Consider the following 26,656-nt stretch of genomic DNA (forward strand, 5'->3'; position numbering starts at 1 on the left):
GACTGGGTGGCGGGCACTGAGGGAGGCACTTGACGGGATGAGCCCTGGGTGTTATTCTGTATGTTGGCAAATTGATCACCAATAAAAAATAAATTTATTATTAAAAAAAAAAACAGAGGTGTAGAATTTAAAGTACAGGAGGAGAAAAATCAAGTGGCCCAAATGGTCAGTTATCAAAATCAACCAAAATCCTTCCAGCCCTCGGGAAAGGGAGAGGAGATCTAGAGCAAGCAGCTTGGTTTTAAAACTCTTGACATGATCCAAGAGTTGCACACATCAATTTTGCTCATATCCCATTGGCCTAAACAAACTAAGTCACACAGCCACACCTAACAGCAAGAAAATCTGAGAAATATAGTCTTATTGGGATAGGGTTGAGAATTTTTAACTGCGGTTTTCCTGTCTCTCCTCCATCATTAAGTCTTTAGAACTTAATGAGTTCTAAAGAACTTGTCTTTCAGTTCATAGAACCCTAGAATGCAAGAAGTCCCATCGAGGCCCGATGAAGAGAAATGAGCATTACTCAGAGATTTTAAATGCCCTGCAAAATAGGAATTTTATTGTCATCCTCACAGAGGGAGTAGATGCAGTCTGTATTGGAGAAGAAAATAAACCAAAGGGATAGACTGGCACAGGGAGGGGCGATATTTTTGTTCTTTCCTTTGGGGGTTTGTTGGTTACTATAGCTAGCTTGAACCTAACTAGTGTATTCCTTTATTCATTTACTTTTTTTTAAAAAAAGATTTTATTTATTTATTCATGAGAAACACAGAGAAAGAGGCAGAGACACAGGCAGAGCGAGAAGCAGTCTCCTCACAGGGAGCCTGACTGATGTGGGACTGAATCCCCAGACCCCAAGATTATGACCTGAGCTGAAGGCAGATGCTCAACCCCTCAGCCACCCAGGCGTCCTTATTCACTTACTTGTTAACTGTTTGAGGTCCCCTCTTGAATATAAGCTTCAAGAGGTCAGTCTTTGTCTGTTTATTCCTTACACCTGCTGCACAGGTGTTCCAAAAGTATCTATCTATGAGTGAAGAAGTGCAGATGGAATTATATCCCCTGTAGTGGGCAGGAGCTTTGCAAAGCCACACAAACATGGCTGATACCGACGTCATGATTGACCCAGAGCTGCAACATTTATTTTCTCTGAACATAAATAACTGTTGTCTAGGCAGTTGGTATAACAGCTGTGGCTAGAGGTCAGCTTGTGATCATAGTTCATTTGCTCACTCATCTGTCCATGAATTCATTCACTCATTAAACAGATATATCTGGAACGCCTACCATGTAGTAGGATATATGGAACAACCCAGTCAACCTGTGGGTACAGGTGGGGCCAATCTCCAGTCAGGCAGGTATAGCTCCGTAGTCCACAAACGAATGTCACTTATCTCAGGTGAGAAAAAGAGAGCGAGCCTGGGTGGTTCAGCACAACCATTCTGAGCTAGAAGGTGCACCTCGGAGCATCCCATATAACAATGGGTTATTGTGGGGGAGGAGTCAGGAAAAGGTCAGTGTCCTTATTAGATATTTCAAAGATTGCCAAGGAAGCCATACTGTCCCATTCAGGGGAGATACTTTGTTTTCTAAACGAATTTGCAGGGCTGAGGTCTATGTTATCACAAGTCCTCCAGAGATCAGAGAAAGAGAGCTCTGGACCCTTTTCTTCTGTGTTTACAGTTATTCTCAAGGAAGACTCTGGTTTCTGGAGTGTTGACTAAACTTGCATTCTGGCTTCCCCAAATACCACAGGAATCCCTACCTGAAGTGGTCTTGGATGCCAGAAGAAGAAGGCTTATAACATTTTGGGTTATTTTGTTCATTTCCAGGCATCGTGCTTTAAGAGAGATGTTGTCAAACTGGTTTGAGTTTGGATATGAGGATAGTGATGTGTTGAGGAAAAGTAGGCAGAGCTAGGGTCTGGATCTGGATCGCCATGCAAGGGGGATCAGATGAGCTGCTTCAAAGACTAGCCAGCAACTGCGTCATTGGCTGAGACCTGAGGGTGAGTGTAGTTCAGGCCTCCTCTTTGAGGAAAAAAGGACAATCAGGAGTTGGAGAGATAACCCAAAATGTATATATTGAGTCCAGAAACCAGAAGTGGAATTATAAATGAGAGAATCGAGATGCCAGAGCCTAAATAGGTACCAGACTGGAGTAGGGACAGAAGAAGGTTAATTCCAGGATGACTGCCATGAACACCATCAGTTCTCTGCAGCTCGACTCCATGGTGGTGGATGTTAGTGCAAAGGCGCATCTGATTTGCTAAAACTATAGAGCTGAAACACTGAGGACCTGGGAAGTCATGAGAACTAACTACTTAATGAATTGCCAAAGCGCCAGAGTTCTAGGTCTGCTACTCACTGACTGAGAGACCTTGGATGTGCCACTTGATCTTGCTGAACCTCCTTTTCCTCATTGGAACTGGGTTTGATAACATTCCATGCATATGTCACAAAGGGTGTGGTATAGATCTAATTACGTAATGGTGATAAAAGGACTGTGAAAACTATAAATTGATAAAGAAATTTTGAGCTGTATCAATGAGTGAATGTTATAAGAAAGAAGGCTTTGGTTCAGTATCCTGAAACACTGTTGTCAATGATAGCTGCCGGGGGATGCAATGACATGTCTCCTGAACTAATGGGTACCTTCATTACTAGATACAGCCACCTGCTAAGGTTCCTAAGGATATGAAGTCAGAGGAAGGGCTATCAGCTGGGTCCAGGCATAGGCTTGTGGAGTCCACCAAAGTCATGAAATCACAGACAAACCCTGCTGGTGCTTGGGGTACATATGCATTTCTGGAGATGATCCACAATTTTCTTTAGATTTGTAAAAAAGGCCAATGACTCCCAAAAGGTAAAGAATAAAAACATAATACTTGATATTACTTACAGCTCTGTTGAGTGTATTTTCCTTTGTAGACCTTAAGATTGGTGTTGAAGAAAGCAAGCACTTTTTTTTTTTTTTGCTTCTGTGTCATCTTCCAGTTGAGGGGACAAGAAAAGAGAGTCACAGTATTTCATCGGGGCTATGTAGCTCCTTCAAGATACTTGCCCACCCCATCCATTCCCGGCTTGAGAATATTTATAAATTTACCTGTATGGCCTATTGAATGCTGACTCTTGATTACTGTACTCTAAATGCTGTGACACCTTCATGGTTGGCACGATCCCTGATATCATTTCTATTTTAAAGGACCTGTTCTGACAAACATTATATGGTCTCATTCATTTGGGGAATATAAAAAATAGTGAAAGGGAATAAAGGGGAAAGGAGAAAAAATCAGTGGAAATATCAGAAAGGGAGACAGAACATGAAAGACTCCTAACTCTGGGAAACGAACTAAGGGTGGTGGAAGGGGAGGTGAGAGGGGGGGTGGGGGTGACTGGGTGACGGACACTGAGGGAGGCACTTGACGGGATGAGCACTGGGTGTTATTCTTTTTTTTTATTAAAGATTTATTTATTTATGATAGAGAGAGAGAGAGGCAGAGACACAGGAGAAGGGAGAAGCAGGCTCCACGCAGGGAGCCCCACGTGGGACTCGATCCCAGGACTCCAGGATCGCGCCCAGGGCCAAAGGCAGGCGCTAAACCGCTGAGCCACCCAGGGATCCCCTGGGTGTTATTCTATATGTTGGCAAATTGAACACCAATAAAAAATAAATTTATAAAAAAAAATAAAGGACCTGTTCTGGTCCGTGCTTAAATGATAGGCTGTTGCTGGCAGAGGTGACTCGGTGTCCTTTCAGCATCCCTCTTCTACTTCTACACAAATGGACGATTTAGCTGAGCACATGGTTGCCAGCTAAAGACCACCAGTTTCCTGTTCAGCTATAGGTGGGACTGGATTTTCCACAGAGCTGTGAGCAGAGTGATGAGTACAACTTGCAGCTAATATCCTAAAAAAGGAAATATTCCTGCCCTCCCATCCCCTTTCATCTCCTCCCTCTTGCTTTAAGGTAGGAGCTAGCAACTACCTTAGATCATTCATTGAAAGCCGAGTATTGAAGATGGAGGACAAGATATAAATAGTCTGGGTACCTGATGACCATGTAGTGCAAACTACCCTACTAGTTCTGGACCACCTACCTCCTCAAGCCTTTCATATGAGAGAAAAACACATTTTTTTTTCTTGTTTAAGCTCCTCTATTTGGGGATATTTTTGTTATGGTAAACTGTTACGGATGTGACCAGGACTTTATTTTCATTTCTATCCATCTAGAGGGGGGAGGAGGGCGGGTGTTGGAGGGGAATGGCATCTAGAGAGTCAAGATTAATATGCTTGTATTTGGCAAGGATGATAAACTTCTACTGTTTGTTTCAGAGCTATCAAAATAAATCTTTTAATTTGAGTATAGCTGACACACAAGGTTGCATTGGTTTCAGGTGTACAACATAGTGATTATATTGTACTATGCTCACCCCAAGTGTAACAACTACCTGTCACCATACAATGCTATTACAATATCATTGCCTATATTTGCTATGCTGTGCCTTTTATTCTCATGGTTTATTTGTTCTGTAACTCCCAGTGTTTCAAGGCTATTTTAAATTGTCCAGTGACTTGCCAAAATTTTGCCACTACGGGGCATCTGAGAAAGAATAGGAGTAGCTTCTAGACTTTGAGGTCTCAACTTACCTGTTCCTTTCTTAGAGAGGATTTTCTAGACAACCCGATCTAAAGCAAGTTCCCCTTCTTACTGTCTAGTACTGAAGGAACTAGTGCTTTCATGACACTTAGTGAAATCTGAAATTATTTGTCTGTTATCCATCTTAAGGATGCTTTAGGATACAAGCTCCATGAGGGCAAGGGTCATGTCTCTTCATTCACTGAATGCTTATCACAACAATATCTGGCATGTAGTGGACACACGAAAATCAAATCAGTAATGAATCTGGAAATAATAAAAACTATTATTTATTATTTGGTAATTATTAAAAAATTCCCACTCAGGCTTCACAAGCATTGTTGGCACCAGGAAACTATGTAGACTAGATAATATTCCAAATGAAGATTTTCTTATCCAAGACTTAACTCTCAGAAACCACAAAGTTTATTTATCTTCTTTTATGAAAATTTAGAAATTCTGTATGCTAACATTTAGCATACAGTTTTATAAAAGTAAAAAAAAATGGGAAAAATTATAAAGTTACAATCAAGGACTATTATCCACAATATTAAAGACCTCAAATAGAACTACATAGGAAAATAAGCATAAATGATGTATGAGTCACAGACAACAAAATAAAGATAAATACAAATGGCAAATAAGCATGTTTTTAAACTACAAATAAATTAAATATCCAATAATAAGAAAATAGCTCAATAAATTATAATACATCCACACTATAGAATATTATGAATCCATGATTAGGAATAAGATGCATTTTTTATTAATTGAAAAAAGCAAGAATAATACGGATATGATCCCACCTATAAGAATTCACACATACATACATATGTATATTTGAAATGTATAGGAAAAATTCTGAAAGAATGCACACCAAACTCTTCTGTTTTTAGGAAAATGAGTAAGATTGGTCAGGGCAGAGAGGTATAGAGTGTGTAAAGTGGGATTTTTACTTTTTACTCTACATGCTTTTGAATGTTGTAAATCTTTTACTGTGAGTATACACACACCTATTACTTGTGTAATTCCAAAAACTATTTTAAAAAGCAACAGAAAATATATGGAAGTCACTGAGCAAAATTCTTGGTATATAGCATTAATAGCAGCCAGAATCAAACAGGAATGATTGGAAAATCTCCCCAAATCATACAGAAATTGATCTAGGTGACACAGCGTATCACCTAGAAACGTTTCTGGATAATGTGCAGTTACACAGAGTTGCACAGATAATGTGCAGTTACATCCCACCTACCCCAACCCTCCCATCATATTTTGACTCCTCTTCATTTTCTTGCTCCAGTAGCTGTATTTAACTTTAAAACTAGATATACACACATATATATGTATATATAGTTTGGATATGTATACAATCATTGTACCCTGGGCTAGAAACATTAGGGGAGTTTCTTCAGGTGCAAGTGGACCCCGTTCTTGGGTTTGAGGACAATCTGGTGCAAGAAGACAAGAGGTCTGGTGGGGTCTGGAGACACCTTGAAGTGGAGCAGAATCAAGGCAATGGCCACCTTTAGCTTGACCATGGCAAAATGCTGTCCGATACAGTTCCTGCAGACACCAAGGGAAAGAAAGAGATACTTGAAGAAATGGTAGTTGTTTCTGACTCTTTCATAAGATGCTAGGATAATGAATCTGCCATTCACAGTAAAGCAGCATTGTCACACTAAATGCCATGGAAACTTTTGAACTTCTATTGTTCCCTGCTAGAAAGTGAACTGAAAGGCTGTAATGTGATCATGGCCTTTCGAAACATGGTGGCACTTGGAGTTGCATATAGAATTGTTTCTCCTGTGAGGACGCAGTGTAAAACATGGAGACTATAGTGGCTAACACTGTATTGTGCAACTGAAATTTGCTAATAAGATGGAGCGCAAATGTCCTCAGACACATACATGAAAAGATAAATTGGTGAGATGGAGGATGTGGTAATTAACAGGAGGGAGAAGAACCCTTTCACAATGTACGCAGATAGCAAATCACCATGATGTATGTTTCAAATATCTTACAATTGCATGTGTCAAAGATACCTCAATAAATCTGAACTTAAGAAAAAAAAAGGAATTATTTCTCCTTCATTGGAGGTGGGCTGCATGGCTTATGAGCAAGTTTGCATCACGGGATAACTGTCTGAGGCATAGCTGAATAGGATGTGACAGAGAAGGGCTTTGTCCTTTGTGGAACTAACTGGTCTTTTCGGGGGCTCAAAGAGGTACCAAGATCTACCTCATAATCTGGTGAGAAGATGGGGTTCCATGGAGCTGAGGTACCAAAGGGAGAGTGCTGTTTCCAAGTAAACATTTCTGTGCATTTTCAGCAACTTCAAATTGTCCTTACCTTGGTCCAGCCGAGAATGGTAAGAAGGAGTGGGTGTGTCTCTGATCAGAATTCTCCTGAGAAAACCTCAAGGGGTCAAAGACCTGAAATGACAGGGCAACGCCACCACCATCCCCAGTGAGCACACTTCTTAAGCTACTATTTAGCACTGATTGAGAAACATACGATGAGCTACGTATGTAATTCCAATGTTCTGGTAGCCACATTCTTAAAAGGTGAAAGTAATTTTGATAATATAATTTATTTTGCAGAAAATATTATCATTCTAACATGTCTCAATTTAACTGATCATTAAGCCAATAGTCCACTTTTTTTGTACTGTGTCTTCAAAATCCAGTGTGTATTTTACATTTCGAACATACCTTATTTCTGAGTAGCCACATTTCAAGTGCTCAGTAACCACATGTGACAAATAGCTACCACACTTGGCAGTGCGACTCTAGACCTGCAGCCCTTGTCTGGCCTCCCAGTGGACTAGTCTGCTACCCAGACTAAGTATGGAGAAAGCAGAAATGGTAGGGCCAGTGTTATTATTTTCACTTTGGAGGTAAGAATGCATCCATTTAATTTACCCAAAGAAAATGAAAACACTAATTAGAAAAGACATATGCATCCCTATGTTTATTGCAGCATTTCTTATAATAGCTAAGATTAAGGAAGCAACCTAAGTGTCCTTCAATAAATGAATGGATAAGGAAAATGTGGTGGATTAAATGGAATATTACACAGCCATAAAAAGGATGAGATGGTGCCATTTGAGACAACATGGATGGACCTAGAGGGTATTATGCTAAGTGAAATAAGTCAAGATTGAGAAAGACAATTACTATGATTCCACTCATAAGTGAAATCTAAACAAAACAAAACAAAACCAACCAAGTACATAAACAAACAAAAAGCAGAATTAAACCTTTATATACAGAGAAAAAACTGATGGTTGTGGGGGTTTTGGACAAAGTAGGTGAAGGGGAGAAGGAGATACAGGCTTCCAGTTATGGAATGAATAAGTCACAGGAGTAAACGGCACAGCATAGGGAATAATCAGTAATATTGTTCTAGTGGTGTAACAGGACAGATGGTGGCTACTTGTAGGGAGCATCGTGAATCAACTTGTCAAATCACTAAGTTGTGCACTTAAAACTAATGTAACATTGTGTGTCAACTCTACTCAATAAAATTAACTTGAACTTAAAAAAAAAAGAATGCTCTCACTTAGAAGTCTAGCCAAAATGATTATGCAATCAACTGTTAATGAGACTTGCAGTCCACCTCCCATTACACGTAAGAGGTCTTCAACCCTAGCCACTTATGTGAAAACAAGTGTCTGTAGGTGTTGTGAGTGTTCAGAGTTCAAGACGGTTGAATCAAGCACTATGGTTAGCTGTGTGTCTTCTTTTTGCCTCTCCAGATCTTTCTCCTCCCTTTCCTGCCCTGCTCTGGGCTCCAAGAAGCTGACCCACATGGTTTGCTCTTGGGTTTGGCTGATAAAAGACATTGATTGGCAATCTAGAGGGTGGACAGAGAGAGCTTTTGGATTATTTATTCCCTACACCCCACTCTACCAAGCTGCCTCCGGCTGGCTGCTCTACTGAAGGCCCAACTCCTGCCCAGGACTCTTCCCAGCACGACAGTCACTCTGGGCTTCGAAAGTCTCTCTCCCCTCTGGCCCAGAGGTGGGAAGCACTTCAGCATTTGTGCACTCCGTGTTGCTTTTCTAAACTCTACCAACGCCTTTGTAAATAGTTCCTTTATGAAATTCTCCTCTAAGTGCCCAACTTGAGGGTGTCATCAGTTTTCTGCCAGAATTCTGATTCTTTTTTATTTTTATTTATATTTATTTATTTATTTATGATAGTCACACAGAAAGAGAGAGAGAGGCAGAGACACAGGCAGAGGGAGAAGCAGGCTCCATGCACCGGGAGCCCGATGTGGGATTCGATCCCGGGTCCCCAGGATCGCACCCTGGGCCAAAGGCAGGCGCCAAACCGCTGCGCCACCCAGGGTTCCCCAGAATTCTGATTCTTACATCCAGCAGAAGAGTGAGTTGCCTGCATGGCAAAATGAATAGCCTGCAGTCCTGCAGATGGCTAAGTGAGTGCTTGGTGGAGCTCACTGAGTAAATGACTGCAGCACAGACTGCAACTTAGAGCAGACTGTGTGGTATTTTGTCAATCCATTCATTCAAAGCAAACACACAGTAGGAATAGGGGAACAGGACAGTTTTCTTTTAGGGGGAAAACTTTAACATTTTTGGTCTTTCTGTTTATTTGCTTTGTGCCATTTGCCACTTCCACATCGTGCTAACAAAAAGTGAGTTGTACTGCATTAGTTCTTTGAAGGATTTATAAGTAAACAATCATACCTTTGGGTTTTCCCAGATGGCAGAGTTATGGTGAAGGCCCCAAATACTGAGAACCACAGTTATTCCTGAGAAAGAAAAGAAAGAAAAAAGATTGCAGCAGATAGATCAAGTTGTGGGCTACTGTTATACTGCTCTTCTTGAAGGGAATGAGGTTGTTCCTGGCAGAGCTCTGTGTGCTGTAGCTGATGTCAGCAGTTAAGAACTCATGGAAAGTTGAGGCTTGGGTGACACCTTGGTTTTCTTTCTTTTTTTCTGACACCTTGGTTTTCAAAGCAATGACTTATTTATAATATCTGATTCTACCTTAAGGAGCTGTTGGTTTCATGTCAAAATGATATCTGTTAATGGACTGTACCCACCCACCAGAGACCATTTGGGTCCAGGGGAACAGAGCCATAATTCCATCATGCAGGTCCAATGATAAGTTTCTGTTGGTTCTTTTTTTTTTTTTTTAAGACACATTTATTCAGCGTCATGATCAGACTGTTACATTTAGCAATCAAGAGCATGGGTGCAAAAAAAAAAAAAAACTACATTAAAACACTTTGTTGGAATGCTTTACACTTTCCACAGAACAGAAACTAAAATAACCTGTTATACAATTAGTCACAAATACAGTCCTCGAGTTATTTGCCCATTCACATGAGTATGGTCTAAAACATGTCTTCTCTGTAGCAGCTAGGCCCTGTCACCACAGTGCTTGGCTGAGTTCACAAATCAGCTGTAACTCGTAGTTTCCCTGTCACTTCTCTGGCTCTCCTCTCCTGCTAAGTTTTGTTTCCTGGCAGTGATTAAAACCTTCTGCCACTGCCATAGCTGCTGCTGCTGCTGGAACTGCCATAGCCACCTTGGTTTCATGGTTTGACAAAGTATTGGCCTCCACCACTGTAGGGACCAGAGCTTCTGCCTCCAAAATTTCCTCCTTTCATGGGTCTAAAATTTGAGGATTGGTTCTTGTAATTGCCAAAGTCATTATAGCTTCCTCCACCTCTAAAGTAACTTCCATCATTACCAAATCCGTTCTAGCCACCCCCACTGCCACCATATCCACCACCACCTCGACTGCCACCAAAGCCACCTTGACCACTGAAGACCACTGAAGTTCCCTCCATGACCAAAGTTGTCATTCCCATCAAAATCCTCCACGACCACCAACAAAGTTTCCAAACCACTTCGTCCTCTTTGGCTGGATGAAGCACTAGCCGTCTCTTGCTTCAATAGGGCTTTCCTTACTTCACAGTTGTGGTCAGTCACAGTATGGTATTTTTGAATGACAATCTTGTCTACAGAGTCATGGTCATCAAATGTCACAAAAGCAAAACCTCTCTTTTTGCCACTGCCTCGGTCAGTCATGATCTCAATCACTTCAATTTTCCCATTCTGTTCAAAATAATCTCTTAGATGATGTTCTTCAGTGTCTTCTTTAATGCCACCAACAAAAGTCTTTTTCATAGTTAAGTGGGCACCAGGTCTTTGAGAATCTTCTCGTGAGACAGCCCTCTTTGGTTCCACAACTCTTCGATCCACCTTGTGTGGCCTTGCATTTGTGGCTGCATCCACCTCCTCCATGGTGGCATATGTGACGAACCCAAAGCCTCTGGAGCACTTGGTGTTTGGGTCTCTCATTACCACACAGTCCGTAAGGGCTCCCCATTGCTCAGGATGGCTCCTCAGACTCTCATTGGTTGTTTTGAAGCTCAAGCCTCTGATGAAGAGCTTCCGCAGCTGCTCAGGCTCTTTGGAAGACTCTGACTTAAACATGACGGCAGTGGGAGGGGAGACTTTAACGATGCTTACTCGGTGGCATCTAGGGGCCTTTCTGTTGGTTCTATTCATAAACGGAGGGGAGGAAATTTTGGCAAATATCCAAGTGGTTTGGGGATTAAAAAAAAGAGGAGAGAGATTTTGAGGATTATTTGATTACCATGAAAATTCTGGATCTGTCAACAAAGTCCCAGTGACAGGCCATTGGTAATTGCTACAAGCAATCCTGCCAGCTTGTTTCCAAGGACAAGAGTTAACAGGATACCCAAGCAGAGAGGTGAAGGGTGTATCCCATGACACCCTATGCTTCCCCCTTGCCCTGCTCAGAAACCTGTGCTCTGAAGAGCACTAGGTTCCAGTGTGGGGCCTCTGTGCAAGTTCTAGTTCTGCCAATCTGCACATTGGGATCGCTAGTGGGGTTTTTGGCTACACCAAGAGTATATGAAAGTGCTTTGTAAACCGAGAAGCACTATATAAGTGTCTGTTAAGATTATGTTCTGAGGGTGGGAAAATGAGCTAATGCTCTTGAAGGCTCTATGTAAACTATTACGTGCTGCACAGTTATAAGAATGATAGTATTACGATGATGAAGCCAAAGACCCTACCTTGGGTCTTCTAGATAAAGATAATGATGTTCATCTCCCATTAATGTGGGAAACAAAGGCAGAAGAAAAATTATTGAATTTCCTTGCTACCTACCGCCTTTTGACAAGTCCTTGAAACAGGCAGAGTGACATTCCTCTAGGAATGAGTCTAGGGGACTCTGAGTCTAGGGGACTCAGCTGTCTTAATGTTGACACTTTGCTAAGGGCAAAAGGCAATCACAGCCCAACCTTCAGGATCCTGTGAGTCTACTTCAACATACAAAAATTCCTTTAGAAATTTCCTTTATAACTAAACCCCCAACACATGTGTTGGCGATCATCCCCCAAGCATATGGCCCATTGATATACATCTGAAGGGAATCATGACTGAGGTTTTATTAGATAGTAATACACGACCTTTTCCTAATAATAGCTAGTCCCCTCAAGGTCCTGGAAACATTTTTTTCCAAAATTCCTTAGAGACTTACACTATCCCTAGCCCTCTCCCAACTTGAAGATATATAATCACCACCCCTCACAACCCCATTATAGCTCTTTCTGCCCATCATGGGTCCTGTCCATGTGCTTTAATAAAACTACCTTTTTGCACCAAAAGCTCAAGAATTCTTTCTTGGCTGTTGGCTTCGAACCCTAATGTCTTTTCCTACATCATCATGAAGTCTCACCCAGGTCTCAAACTAAGCTAAACAAGGATTATCTTAGAAGCAATGTCCTGCTAAGTGAAGAAACCCTGGGTTGGGATTCTGGCCACCTGGGTTCTGGGCACAGCTTCGCTGCAAATGGCTGTGTGCCTTTGGGAAAGTCTGGAAACCACATCTGATGAAGGAATTACCCACTGAGTTCTTATTAGGCACCCAACCCTAAGCCAGATGTTCTTTTGACTTCTCTAAGAGTCAAAAGAGAAAAAAAGCCAGTCTTTGTCACTGTGGTTGTCAGGATCCCCTGGTCTCTAGGACCTGCTTAGGAAAAGAATGCAAAGACCTGCAGGCAAGGAGCATCCATCTGGGAAGGTAATGGGCTTGCTGAGCTCTCTGGAAATGGATGGGATTGGAGGCGCCAGTCGGAGTGACTCCTTGATGCACATGGTGGTATATGACATCTCACCCAGCTGGTCCCTGTAAGGACAAGGGAAGGAGGGGCAGGAACTCAGACTCCATATCCAGTTGGTAAATATTAATGTTTTTTCCTCTTCATTATTTATTCTTGGTAAATATTATCTCTAGGTTAAAGTTATTTTGCAATTGATTTATGTAACAGAATGCTAAAATGAGACTCTTTCTGCCTGAGGGTCAGCTGAAGTTCCAGAGGAAGAGGAACCAAACAAGTGTCAGATATCCTCATTATAAAGTGAGATGCTAATCTACTGGTAAAAGATTTGCTAGGGAGGTTTCGGAAACCAGTTTTGCAACTCTTAGTCACCATATAAATCAAGAATGTAGAAAGTATGACTAAGGACTGAAGAGAGAGGGCTTCAGAGTTTTGAGAGAGGAAAAAATTCTTTAAAGATAATGTTGGAATGGCACAATGCTGCGGAATGCAGGAGGGCCCCCTCAAGCGTGTTAGGCAAAGGGGGGCTTCTTGGGTCACTTCTTGGTCACTTAGATGATCTGACATGTGTGCCTTGGGGTTTGAGGAGCAGAGGACTGAGAGGAAAATCTGTGACTCAGAACAAACAGGGAGTTGGGGGAGAGCAACAGAGACAAATAGGTAAGGAGTGCTCCAGTGTGTTCTATGGGCCAATGAACCAGCAAGAGGGAGAGCTTCGGAACCGTCTTGAAAGGAACTCTGAGGACAAGAATTCCCTTGTCTCATGAATTACCATGGCAAAGCTCCAGTGAGGGAATCTCCAAGATTCTCCTTGAAACTCAGATACGCCTACTGAGAGTAAAAGGAAGCACTGAATAGCCACCAAGCTCAGAAGGCAAGATCTTCATAGTACCAACCCGTTTCCCCTCGTTTCTCCTGGGACCACTTCTAAAAGTTTCAGAAACAGCAGCTAATGGGTTGGTGAGGAACCTGTCAGTAAAAAGAAGCCAATCAAGACCCCACCCACCACTGGCTTTCAGACCCAAAGAAATGCTCAGCTGGGATGGAGGGATATGCTCCAGATGGATACGAATTTGTATTTTTTGTTATTCCACTGGACTAGACAGCTTAATTACTGAAATGAGACTGCTCTTGTGACTTAAATGGATAGGAACTCTATGAGATTCACTCAGAATTTCACGTCAGAGATGAAAGAACTTGCCCCACACAAGTGTGAAGTATCAGAGGGAGAAGAATAAAAATTTTCATTTTCATCCTAGCCAGTCATAAGATGACTGCATATATTCAGTCTATTTGCCTTATTGTATTTCTATTTGCTTTTCTGATTACTTATTTTGAATGCAGGCTCTGGCCATTTGGCAGTGCAGATTTTCATTTTGAGCTCTTTCCTCCTCAAGCCCAGAATAAAAAGGGTAATTCTGCTTAGCCTGGCATTTTGCATATTTTAGAAACACAATATAGTCCATCTTAGCCCTGGTGCAAGAAGAGAGAAATTTTAACCCAATGCAGAAATGGCTGACGAGGAGCCAAAGGGATGTTGAACAACTTGCCAGCTTTTTCGGAAATTGCTCTTTGCAGTGTGGTTTTATTATCTGTCTAAAAGAATTATAAGTTTTCAGCATGCCATGTACAAATTTCATTAAATGTAAGTATAGGGCCATAGTATGGAATAAAAACATATTTTTCTTTATATTTTCATTTCTTTCATTAAAATGAATGGTAGTTAACAGATCCTTAGGACTTTGTTTTCTTACCTGGCCAAGATTTCTTTATTGTTTTCACATTTCACATAGGCCAAAAAAGAATAAGAAAGGCCAATATTGGGGTTGTATATATATCCACCCTAAACAGGTTAAGATATCCAATTAATGTTAAAGAATGAATAAAAAATGACTAATCGACATTATTTTGTGCTATACAGATTAAACCTTCAATTAATTTATTTTTTATTTTTTCTAAAGATTTTATTTATTTATTCATGAGTGACACACAAAAAGAGAGAGGCAGAGACACAGACAGAGGGAGAAGCAGGCTCCATGCAGGGAGCCTGACGTGGGACTCGATCCCAGATCTCCAGGATCATGCCCTAGGCCGAAGGCTGCGCTAAACCGCTAAGCCACTGGGGCTGCCCATAAACCTTTAATTTATGGTAGGAAATAACTACTGTTTCCTTATAAAAAGTAAGATCTCTACCATAGCTATATAAATCTAAATTTCCCCTTACAAAAGTTCTTACTGAGCTGACCTTTGCATTTGAAATGCAGTGTTTCCCCCCTAGTGCTAGGGTTGGATGACTCTTAGCATTTCCATCTTTCTGCCCTTTTGACTAGCAAAGCAATAATAAGTGAGATATCTAGCTAGGGTGAAGAATGTGTTTTTTTTAAATAAATTAATTTTTTATTGGTGTTCAATTTACCAACATACAGAATAACACCCAGTGCTCAGAATGTGGTTTAAATCAAGATGTGCTTGTTCGTTTTTCTTTCAGACAGCATGTCTTAGGGGTAAATCCATAACCTGGGCATCACTGAACAGTCAGATAAGCTCAAAGTCTTGCAAATGGTGTTGACATTTCTATCTAGCTAATCCATCCTATAAGAGGCAGCTTGGGTGTCAGATCTCCCAGAGAGTCCTCTTGAGTCCCCTCTTGAGTACCAGGTTAGGTGACTGTCTTCTAAGTCTCCGTAGTCGCCAGCACATCTCTCTCTTGCTATCCTTAGCAGATTATATAGCAATTATCCATACAGAAGCCTGTCTCCTCTCCTTGGGTATGAGCTCATTGAGGACAGGACCCACACCAAATCTTGCACATTTCTTAAGTGCCTCAGTACTGAGAATGTTTGTACTCAGTCCATAATCACTAGATTCAACTACAGTGTATATGATTTAGTACTGTGTTCAAAGTCTAAGCTAGTTCTGAGGAGTGAAAAGGAGATGGGAGGGAATGACTACAGTGGGGCTTAAATGATACGGATGCTTGCTGGGATCTCAGAGAGGAGACACACTTGAGCTCTACCATTTAAGCTCTCAGTGCAAGTCTAGGGATCAAGTCCCTATTTCCAGTGCACTGAGCCAGGTGAAAGAAAGAAATGGGACGTTACACACCACTGATTAGAAAAACAAAGAAACAGATAATTGTGGATGGATGAACTTCTTTTGCAAAGATATAATGATAATTTTGATCTCTCTAGAAAAAGAATAGTAGTCTACTTTTCTGTTTCTATAGGCACGTATCTTGAAGCGCAGTGGTGACTAAGGTACCAGAGGAGAAAATAAAGCAAAACCCATGAAGAGGAAGAAGGATGAAATGTTTAAGAATGCAGATCTTACCATGTGATAGAAGACCTGTCCCTCAGGATGCCCCTGATCTCCTGCCGGCATCTCTCCTGATGCTCAGGGTTCAGAGCCAGGTGGTAGAGGAGCCAGGAAATGCTCCCTGCCATGGTGTCATGCCCTGCCAACATGAATGTGTTCACCTCAGACTGTAGGTCAGTATCTGAGAAACTGTTGCCATTTTCAGCCTGGAAGGTATAGTGGAGATATGTTTATGCAATGTCAATTTATAGATGTCTGCAGCCATAATCAAGATAATGGCTTTAGGGCAAAAAAATTAGAGATTCATATGAGAGTTTCCATTTTAATTCTGTTCAACAAATATATAGTAGGAGCCACACTTTGACAAAGGAGAACCAACATTACATAAGAAATGTAGGCCTTGGGATCCCTGGGTGGCGCAGCGGTTTGGCGCCTGCCTTTGGCCCAGGGCGCGATCCTGGAGACCCGGGATCGAATCCCACGTCAGGCTCCCGGTGCATGGAGCCTGCTTCTCCCTCTGCCTGTGTCTCTGCCTCTCTCTCTCTCTCACACTGTGTGCCTATCATAAATAAATAAAAATTAAAAAAAAAAAAAAAAAAAAAAGAAATGTAGGCCTTGCAAAGAGTTCCTCCAATCATCCTGCCAGATTCATGCAGATTTTCCAGCACCTCCTCCTCATCATTTTACCAACTTACTTTGTGACCCATTTTCCCGTGTTTCCCTAAACTACCATGTATCTTTGCAGTAATCACCAAGTCCTGTCCAATTAGCAAAAAATTTAGTATTATCTGATTCCCTGTAGTGACAGAATTACAGACCTCTATCTTTACCTCAAACTGTATAGAGCTAACCCATCACCTCAAAAGTATTGTTAAATTTAGTTGATCAATTTTGCTCTTGTCTCCCCTCCACTCATCCATCTACCCACACAATTAATTGATACACGAGCTGCCTCAGACATTTAAAAGATTTACCTGGGCAGAAAGGATAATATCCAGATAATCCTGGTCCTTCCGTTTCTGAGTGTTGCCATGCTTCTTCTCATCTTTGAGTAATTTCTTTCTATCCTGGATTACCTTTTCTGGGACAGAATAGCAATTCCCCATTACCAAAGTGACAGCAAAGTTATTTAAGGAAAATAATTACAGAGCAAGCCATGGCTCATAAATAGCTTCAAATCTTAGCTAATTTACTGATCTCAGAATGGGTACTTGTATTTAAGTAGAATTAATTTTTGCGGATGTTTGTTCTCCCTCAAATGACAAACTTTGATCAAAGCTCCAAAGAAACACAATATACCTGAAATAGACTTTGTATAACTAGGTAGGCAATATAATAAAAATGGTTTCAAATGCAGGTGCAAGTCCCAATCATTCTTTTCTTTCTCAGTCTCTTTTTAATGGAAAAGTTATCAAATGAAATGGAAGACAAGCAAAGAAACACCAACATCTGTGTAACTGAAGGGTCTTAAAAGAAAACCCCAGGGATCCTTGAGTGGTGCAGCGGTTTGGCGCCTGCCTTTGGCCCAGGGCGCGATCCTGGAGATCTGGGATCGAATCCCACGTCGGGCTCCCGGTGCATGGAGCCTGCTTCTCCCTCTGACTATGTCTCTGCCTCTCTCTCTCCTCTCTCTGTGTGTGTGACTATCATAAATAAATAAAAAAAATTTTAAAAAAAGAAAACCCCAGAAAAATATGAAACAGAGTATCTAAAACTATAATTTAAGAAAACTTTCTGGAAGTGAGACAAAATTTAAATGTACATATTAAAAGGCCCATCCTATGCCTAGGAAAGTTGGAACAGAATAACCAATACCAATACATATGCTAATAAAACTATTTGACATTAAAGACAGAAAAGAAAATCCTCATAGACTCCAGACAAAAGAGCAAATAACTTTTAAGGGTAAGAAAATTAAGGTAGCATCATATTTTTCAAGAGCAATAAAGAAATCAAAGCAAGATTAGAGCATTTTCAGGGTGCCTAGGTGGCTCAGTCAGTTAAGCATCTGACTCTTGATTTTGGCTCAGGTCTTTATCTCAAGATTGTGAGATCAAGCCCTGCACTGGACAAAAGATCAGAACATTTTAAAGAAATTCAAGGACACAAACTAGGAAGAAAGTATTTCATATCCAGGAAAATTGTCAGTCAAGCAACTATCAAGTCTATAAAAAATAGGTATAAACTTGAATGAACTCAGAAAATATTATGCTCATGAGCCCATCCTGAGGAATCTAGAGTGGATGAGCTTCATCCAACCAAGAAATAAGTAGGAAAACTTCATTAAAGAACTGAGGTGGGCATTTCATAGATCTAATTCTAGATCTCAGACTAAAATAAGGATTGGCACATGGGAAGAAGCATATCACATAAACACTAAAAGTGAAAATAATTCAACTAAAAATAGGAGGAGAAGGGACAGAGAAAGGAGAAAGTAGAATAATCACTAATTGTTGGGAGCCTTGCACATTTTATCTTTTCTCCTTCTGGACCTGAGGCCTTTCCTGCAACCATGTTACACCAGATCCTCAGGCCAAAAAGCACCCGAGCTTGATCCTCCTCTTCATCTTTATTGGAGTGAGAGGTACTGGCGCAGTGTGGATGTCATTTGGGATAGGAAGAATAACCCAGAATCCTGGAACAAACTGGGTCTTCATGATTAATACAAGTTCTGCTCAGTGAATGTACATTACAGCAAACTGAAGAAAGGAGATCCAGACTTCAAATGAAATGTTTCACTATAAAGTTGCTCAGAAAGAAGGCCTTCCAGAAGCCATCCTCATGATTTTCTACTTATCCAGGAAATATTTCCTCTCTAAATGCATGAAATCATGTTGGTGTATTGTGTTAGGGTTTGCACTGATTAATAAGTATCTGAAACTTGGAAAAAAAAGATCACTAATAGACGTATATGTAATAAATGAAAACCAAAGGATATTATTAAATTATTATTAAAAACTGACAAAATATCAAATAACCAGTCACCAAAGGACAAATACTATATGGCTCCTATGGCTCCTCATATATATCTAGAATACCTAGTCAAATTTGTAGAGACAGAAAGTAGAATGGTGGTTTCCAGGGGCCGAGAAAGGAGTATAAAGAGGAATTATCATTTAATATGTATGGAGTTTCAATTTTGCAAGGTAAAATGAGTTTTGGAGATGGATGTTGGTGGTGGTTGCACAATAATGTAAATTTACTTAATAGCACTAAACTTTATACTTCAAAAAGATTAAGATGGTAAATGTTATCTATATCTACCACAGTAAATATGGCAAGCCAGATAGCAAAAGTTTAAATAGGGAAAGGGGAATTAAGGATTTATGAAGGACTAAACACTATGGTAGCCAGAGTAAAAATATAAACCTTCTAAAATATCAAAAGGTATATTTTTAAAAAGCAAAGAAAACATACCACATAGGAAAAGAAACACAGTGTGCTGAATTGAATAATGTAGCCTCTCCCCCCCCGCCCCAACATTCCTGTTTACCCAGAACCAATAAATGGTTATCTGTTATGGAAGTCTTTAGGAAACTAATAAACACAGTAACTATAACATAATACACATAGTAAAACATAATCATATGACAATGTTGAGTCCAAACATATCAGTAATTTCAACAAATAAGAATGGGAACGTCTTGTTTACTAAAATAAAAACATTTTCAAATTGACTCATAAAGCAAAACCCAACTATGTGCTGCCTGTAAGAAAAACACATAAAACAAAGTAATACAAAATGGCTACAAATAAAAGGATGGACAAAAATATACCAGACAAATGAAAATAATAAGAAAATTGGGGGTTGCAATCCTGATATCAAACAAAGTAGAGTTTGAACAAAAACTCTTTAAAGGAGATCAGTTTTTAATGTTAAAAGTCATGGTATCACAGGGTACCTGGCTGGCTCAGTTGCTGGAGCATGTGACTCTTGATCTCAGTTATAAGTTTGAGCCCCACATGGAGTGTAGAGATTACTTAGAATCCTATTTTAAAAAAGGTCATGATATCGCGAGATGAAATACTTAGGAACACATACACGCACCAAATAATAGCAATACCTATTTAAAGCAGAAACTAGAGGAAATGCAGGGAAAAATAGGCAGAATTGCACTGATAATAAGAGTCTTCGACGTAGCATTCCCATTGCAGGACAGGTCAAGTGGACAAAAATAAGATATAGAAGATCCAAACAGAATAATAAGGCAGAGCATATGGGGGAAAAATTTCACATGCCATACCTAATGACAGAGAATTTATCTTCTTCATAAGAGTAAATGTTTTTTTTTTTTTTACAAAAATTGATCATATATTGGACCAAAGAAAACATTACTGAGTTCTATAAAATGGAAATACTACAAATAATGCTTTCTAATTACAATGCAATAAAATTAGAAATTAAAAAAATAAAGAAGCTTTCCATTCAGAAATTTATAAATTTTCTATTAAACATCTTTTGAGTGGAAGGGAAATGCAAACTGAAATTAAAGAATTTCAGAAAAAATAGGGGTGCCTGGGTGGCTCAGTTGGTTATGTCTGCCTGCAGTTCAGGTCATGATCCCAGGGTCCTGGGATCTAGCCCTGCATCAGGCTCTCCACTTGCCCAGAAGTCTGCTTTTCCCTCTCCCTCTGTTTGTGCTCTTTCTCTCTGTGTCAAATAAATAAAATCTTTTAAAAAAAGAATTTATGAAAAAATGATAATAAAAACATTACTTATCAAAATACATGGGATGTATTTAATTGATAAACAAGAGAAAATTCATAGCCTTAAAAGCATAGAGCAATAAGAAATGTAAAAATCCATATTAAAATTCTTATAGAATCTCAAGGGACTGCAAAGAGCCAAAACTATCTTGGGAAAAAAACAAAACTGAAGGACTAACTAAACTATCTAAACTCCTAAAACACAACACCAAGAAACAAACAACTTGATTCAAAAATGGGCAAAGGACTTAAGTGGACATTTTTTCAAAGAAGATATATGAATGGCCAATTAGCACATAAAAGATGTTCAACATCACTGATCATTAGGAAAATGCAAAACAAAACTACAATAAGATACTACCTCATACTTATTAGGATTGCTATTATCAAAAACCCTGGAAAACCAGTGTTGGTAAGAATGTGGAGAAATCAGAACTACTTGTGAACCATTGGTGTGAATGCAAAATGGTACAGCTGCTATGGAAAACAGTATGGCAGGTCCTCAAATAATAAAAAAATAGAATTATCATATGATCCAGCAATTCCATTTCTCGAAAAACTTATGAACACACACACACACACACAAATAGATTAACAAAGCAATTAAAAAATAGTAATAAGAATGAAAGAATTAAATATAGTAGTCCTCTCTTATCTGCAGGAATACATACCACGACTTTCAATGGATGTCTGAAGCCACAGATAGTACCAAACCCTACATAATCTATGTTTTTTCTATACATACATACTCATGATAAAGTTTAATTTATAAATTAGGCACAGTAAGAGATTAACCACAACTAAAAATGAAATAAAATAATTATAAAATATGTTGTAATAAAATTTACGTGACTGTGGTCTCTTGCTTTCTTTCTCAAAATAGCTCATTGTACTATACTTTCACCGTGCTTCTTGTGATGATGTGAGATGATAAAATAGCTACATGATGAGATGAAGTGAGGGGAATGACACAGGCATGGTGACATAGAGTTAGGTTACTACTGACTTTGATGATACATCAAAAGGAGGATCATCTGCTTCCAAACCATGATAATTGAAACCGTGGAAAGCAAAACCATGAATGAGGGAGAACTACTGTAAATATATTAAATCCTAACTTAAAAATTAGAAAAAGAATAACAAAATAAACCAAAAGAGAGTACAAAAAATAATAAAGAAAATAATAAAAATTAGCATGGTAAAGAACAGAAACACAGTAGATCAAATTAATAAATAAAATTTTTTGAGTCTTTCAAAAAATCCATAATAGACATATACTGGCTAATTTAATTGGGAAATGAGGAAGAATGCACAAATATATGAAGTAAGAAAAGACAAAGGGAAAATAACTATTAATACAGATAAATTAAAAATTTTTTTATTCTATTTTATGTATTTTTAAAGATTTTATTTTTAAGTAATCTCTACACTCAACACGGGGCTCAAACTTACAACATTGAGATCAAGAGTTGCATATTCTGTTGACTGAACCAGCCAGGTGTCCCCAGAGAAATTTTTTAAAATCATGAGACTACTGCTTCTATCCAAATAAGTTTTAAAACCTATATGAAATGGAAAATTCAGTGTACCAGAGTTGACTCCAGAGGAGCTAGAAAACTTAGACTAATGTCCATAGAAGAAATAGAGAAGGTCATGAATAAATGATTCCCCACCAGAAAAGTGAAAAATAAAGGACCAAAGAGAAGAAAGAGAGAAAGGAATAGAAATTTTTGAAACAGTAAATGACTGAGAACTTTCCAAAATTAATGATAGACACCAAACCACAGATATAGGAAACTCAGGATACCAAGCAGGAAAACACCAAAATATCTACACGAAAAAATCAAGATGCACGTTTCATTCAAACTACCGAAGATCAAAGACAAAAAGGAAATCTTTTTTTAAATATTTTATTTATTTATTCATGAGAATACACAGGAGAGAGAGAGAGAGAGAGAGAGAGAGAGGGGCAGAGGTAGAAGCAGGCTCCACACAGGGAGCCCAATGTGGGACTGGATCCCGGGACTCCAGGATCACGCCCTGGGCTGAAGGCGGCGCTAAACCGCTGAGCCACCCGGGCTGCCCACAAAAGGGAAGTTTTGAAAGAAACCACAGGAAAAAAAACCTTAACCCATAGAACAGCAGTGACAAAAATTACATTGGACTTCTCTTCAGAAAACAGGCAAAGAAGAGAGTGAAGTAAAATATTTAAAGTGTTAAAAACAAAAAGCAGCCAACCTTGAATTCTTCCAAATTACCCTTAAAAATGAAAGAGAAATAAAGACTTTCTCGGACAAAAATTGAGGAAATTTGTCATCATTAGACATGTTTGCAAGAAATAGTGAAATCCGTTCTTTAGAAAGAGGGAAAATGATATAGGCCTGAAGCTCAGATCTACATAAAGAAAGAACATTAAGGAAGGAATAAATGAAGGTAAAATAAAACCTTTTGTTTTCCTATTTTTTTTGGAGTTTAAAAAAAATTTTTTATTGGTGTTCAATTTGCCAACATATAGAATAACATCCAGTGCTCATCCAGTCAAGTGCCCACCTCAGTGCCCATCACCCAGTCACCCCCACCCCCCTCCCACCTCCCCTTCCACCACCCCTAGTTCGTTTCCCAGAGTTAGGAGTCTCTCATGTTCTGTCTCCCTTTTTGATATTTCCCACTCATTTTTTCTCCTTTCCCCTTTATTCCCTTTCACTATTTTTTATATTCCCCAAATGAATGAGACCATATAGTGTTTTTCCTTCTCCGATTGACTTATTTCACTCAGCATAATACCCTCCAGTTCCATCCACGTCGAAGCAAATGATGGGTATTTGTCGTTTCTAATGGCTGAGTAATATTCCATTGTATACATAAATCACATCTACTTTATCCATTCATCTTTCAATTGTTTTCTTATTTTTAATTGATCCTACAGATAACAATCTGTTCAAAATAATAACAACAACATTCAGTTTATAGCTTATGAAGAAGTAAAATAAATAACAATGTTATAAGGGATAGGAGAAAAATTGGGAATTGCGAATACCCGTTATAAGTTGCTTGCAAGTATTATTTGAAAATGGGCTTGAGTTAGTTGCAAATACACATTATAGGGATGCCTGGGTGGCTCAGTGGTTGAGCATCTGCCTCTGGCTCAAGGAGTGATCCCAGGGTCCTGGGATCAAGTTCCGCATCAGGCTCCTGGCAGAGAGCCTACTTCTCCCTCTGCCTATGTCTCTGCCCCTCTCTGTGTTTAATGAATAAATAAATAAAACCTTTAAAAATACACATAAACTCAAGGACAGCCACTAAACAAGGTAAAAAGGAGTATAATTTATATGTTAAGAGAGGAGAAAAGTGGAATCATATTAAATGTTTAATTAAAACCAGAGAAAGCATAAAAAGAGTGGAAGACTAAAAAGAAAAAACAAAACAGTGAATAGTAAGAAGTAACAATTATGGTAGCTATCAATCCAAATATTCATATTAAGCATCAATGGTTTAAATAAACCAATTAAAAGATGGACTGTCAGAGTGAATTAAAAAACCAACTATATGTTGTCTACAAGAAACCCACTTTAGGTATATAAAGATACGTGTAGATTAAAAGTAAGGGAATAGAGAAAGATATACTAACTAACCAAAAGAAAGCTGGGATAGCTATATTAAGTTCAGATAGAACAGATTTCAAAACAAGGAAAATTATTAGGTTAAAAATTATTAGAGATTAAAAAAGGGCATTCCATAAAGATAAAGGGGCCAATTCTCCAAGAAAACAACAGTCTTTAGGGTAAATGCACCTAGGAACAGAGGGTCGAAATACATAAGGCAAAAAATAATAGGACTCAAGAAGGAATAAATGAATCTGTTCTTATAGTTGGAGACTACAAAACTCCCCTGTCAGTAATGGACAGATCCAACAGGCAGAGAACCAGCAAGGACATAGTTGAACTGAACAATATCATCAATCAACTGGATCTATTTGACATCTATAGAGTACATCATCCAATGCAGCAGAATACACTTCCTTTTCAAGCTCACAGAGAACATTCATCAAGATTGACAGCATTTGGGCCATAAAACACACCCTAAATTTTAAACAAACATAAATCATACAAAGTAGGCTCTCAGACCACAATGGAATAGAAATCAATAACAGAAAGATAGTTGGAAAACTCCAAAATAGTTGGAGAATAAACCACACATTTTAAAATAATGTATGGGTCAAAGCAGTCTCAAGGAAAATTTTAAAGATATTTTGAACTAAATAGAAAATTAAAATACAACTAATCAAAATTGTGGAACACAGTGAAGGCAGTACTTAGAGGGAACTTTATAGCATTGAATTAATATATTAGAAAAGAAGAAAGATCTAAAATCAGTAATCTAATCTTCTGCCTTAGGAAACTGTGAAGAGAACACATTAAATCCAAAGTAAGTAAAAGAAAGGAAATAAAAATTAGAACAGAAAGCAGTGAAATCGAAAATAAGAAACCAAGGGCTAAAAATCAATGAACCAAAAGTTGGTTCTCTGAGGAGTGCCTGGGTGGCTCAGTTGGTAAAGCATCTGACTTCAGCTCAGGTCATGGTCTCAGGGTCCTTCAGCTCAGGTCATGGTCTCAGGGTACTTTCTGCTTAATTTTTCTGTAAGCCTAAAACTCTCTGAAAAATAGTTTGTTAATTTTTAAACTTATTTTAGGGAGAGAGGGAGCATGGGTGTGGAGAGGGGCAGAGGGAGAGGGAAAGCGAATGTTAAGCAGACTCCATGCTGAGTGTGGAGATTAAGCAGGGCTCAATCTCACAACCCTGAGATCATGACCCGAGCCAAAATCAAGAGTCAGACACTTAACTGACTATGCCACCCAGACATGCCTAATTTGTTATTAAAAAGAAATACTACAGAGTCTCTTTAAATAAATCAGCATGGTCCCAGTACATGAATACATAGACCAATAGAATAGAAAAGAAAGTCCAGAAATAAGCTCAAGTATATATGTCAGTTTAGTATATGATAAAGGTAACGCAAATCACTGGAAGAAACTATGGAACTTTTAAATTAAATTAAATTTTTAATTGAAGTGTAATTAACATAGAGTATTATATTGATTTCAGGTGTACAGTATAATGACTCAATAATTCTGTATATTACTCAATGTTCATCATGATAAGTACACCCTTAATCCCCTTTATTTACATCATCCAATCTCTTACCCATCTGTCCTCTGGCAACCTCCAGTTTGCTCTCTGTATTTAAGAGCCTTTTTTTTTTTTGCCTCTTTTTTTCTTTGTTTTGTCTTTAAATAAAAAAAATCTGAGTGAGTTCATATGATATTTGTCTTTGACTTCACTTCCAGAATACCCTCCAGGTATGGATGTGTGTTGTTGCAAAAGGCAAGATCTCCATCTTTTTATGGCTGAATAATGTGTGTGTGTGTGTGTGTGTGTGTGTGTGTGTGTGACAGAAAAGATGGAACTTTGTAATACATGGCGATGGGACAACTGGATAACCATTTGGAAATGTAAGATCAACACTTCATAGCATATGTAAGAATAAACTCTAAATGGATCAGAGATCTAAATGCAAAAAGAACAAGACCACACAAGCACTGGAAGAAAAACATGAATGAATCTCTACAATTGGGGTATAGTTGCAGTAGTTCTCAGCTGGAGATACTTTTTTTAAAGGTTTTAATTTTATTTTTTGCTTTTTGAGAGAGAGAGCACTAGCAGGGGTGGGGTGAGCAGTGGGCAGAGGGAGAGAGAGAATCTTAAGCAGGTTCCACACCCAGTGCAGAGCCCAATGTGGGGCTCAGGACTCGATCTCAGGACCCTGAGGCATGACCTGAGCTGAAATCAAGAGTTGGGTGCTTCACTG

General features: G+C 39.1%; 1 protein-coding gene across 1 annotated transcript in view; it reads right to left on the minus strand.

Annotated features, from left to right (window-relative positions):
• Positions 1-4,904: 4,904 nt before the first annotated feature.
• The window catches only part of LOC112914748 (cytochrome P450 4X1-like), a 39,926-nt gene continuing 18,174 nt past the window's right edge, over positions 4,905-26,656 (minus strand). The window contains exons 7-12 of the mRNA XM_025991885.2: positions 17,058-17,164; positions 16,099-16,289; positions 12,703-12,836; positions 9,353-9,417; positions 6,991-7,073; positions 4,905-6,204 (exon numbers count right to left, since the gene is read on the minus strand). Of these exons, the coding sequence (XP_025847670.2) occupies positions 6,036-6,204; positions 6,991-7,073; positions 9,353-9,417; positions 12,703-12,836; positions 16,099-16,289; positions 17,058-17,164 (749 nt within the window). The 3' untranslated portion in view covers positions 4,905-6,035. The remainder of the gene's footprint in view (positions 6,205-6,990; positions 7,074-9,352; positions 9,418-12,702; positions 12,837-16,098; positions 16,290-17,057; positions 17,165-26,656) is intronic.

The sequence above is a fragment of the Vulpes vulpes genome, chromosome 10 (assembly GCF_048418805.1).
Source record: "Vulpes vulpes isolate BD-2025 chromosome 10, VulVul3, whole genome shotgun sequence".
Classification (NCBI taxonomy): Eukaryota; Metazoa; Chordata; class Mammalia; order Carnivora; family Canidae; genus Vulpes; species Vulpes vulpes.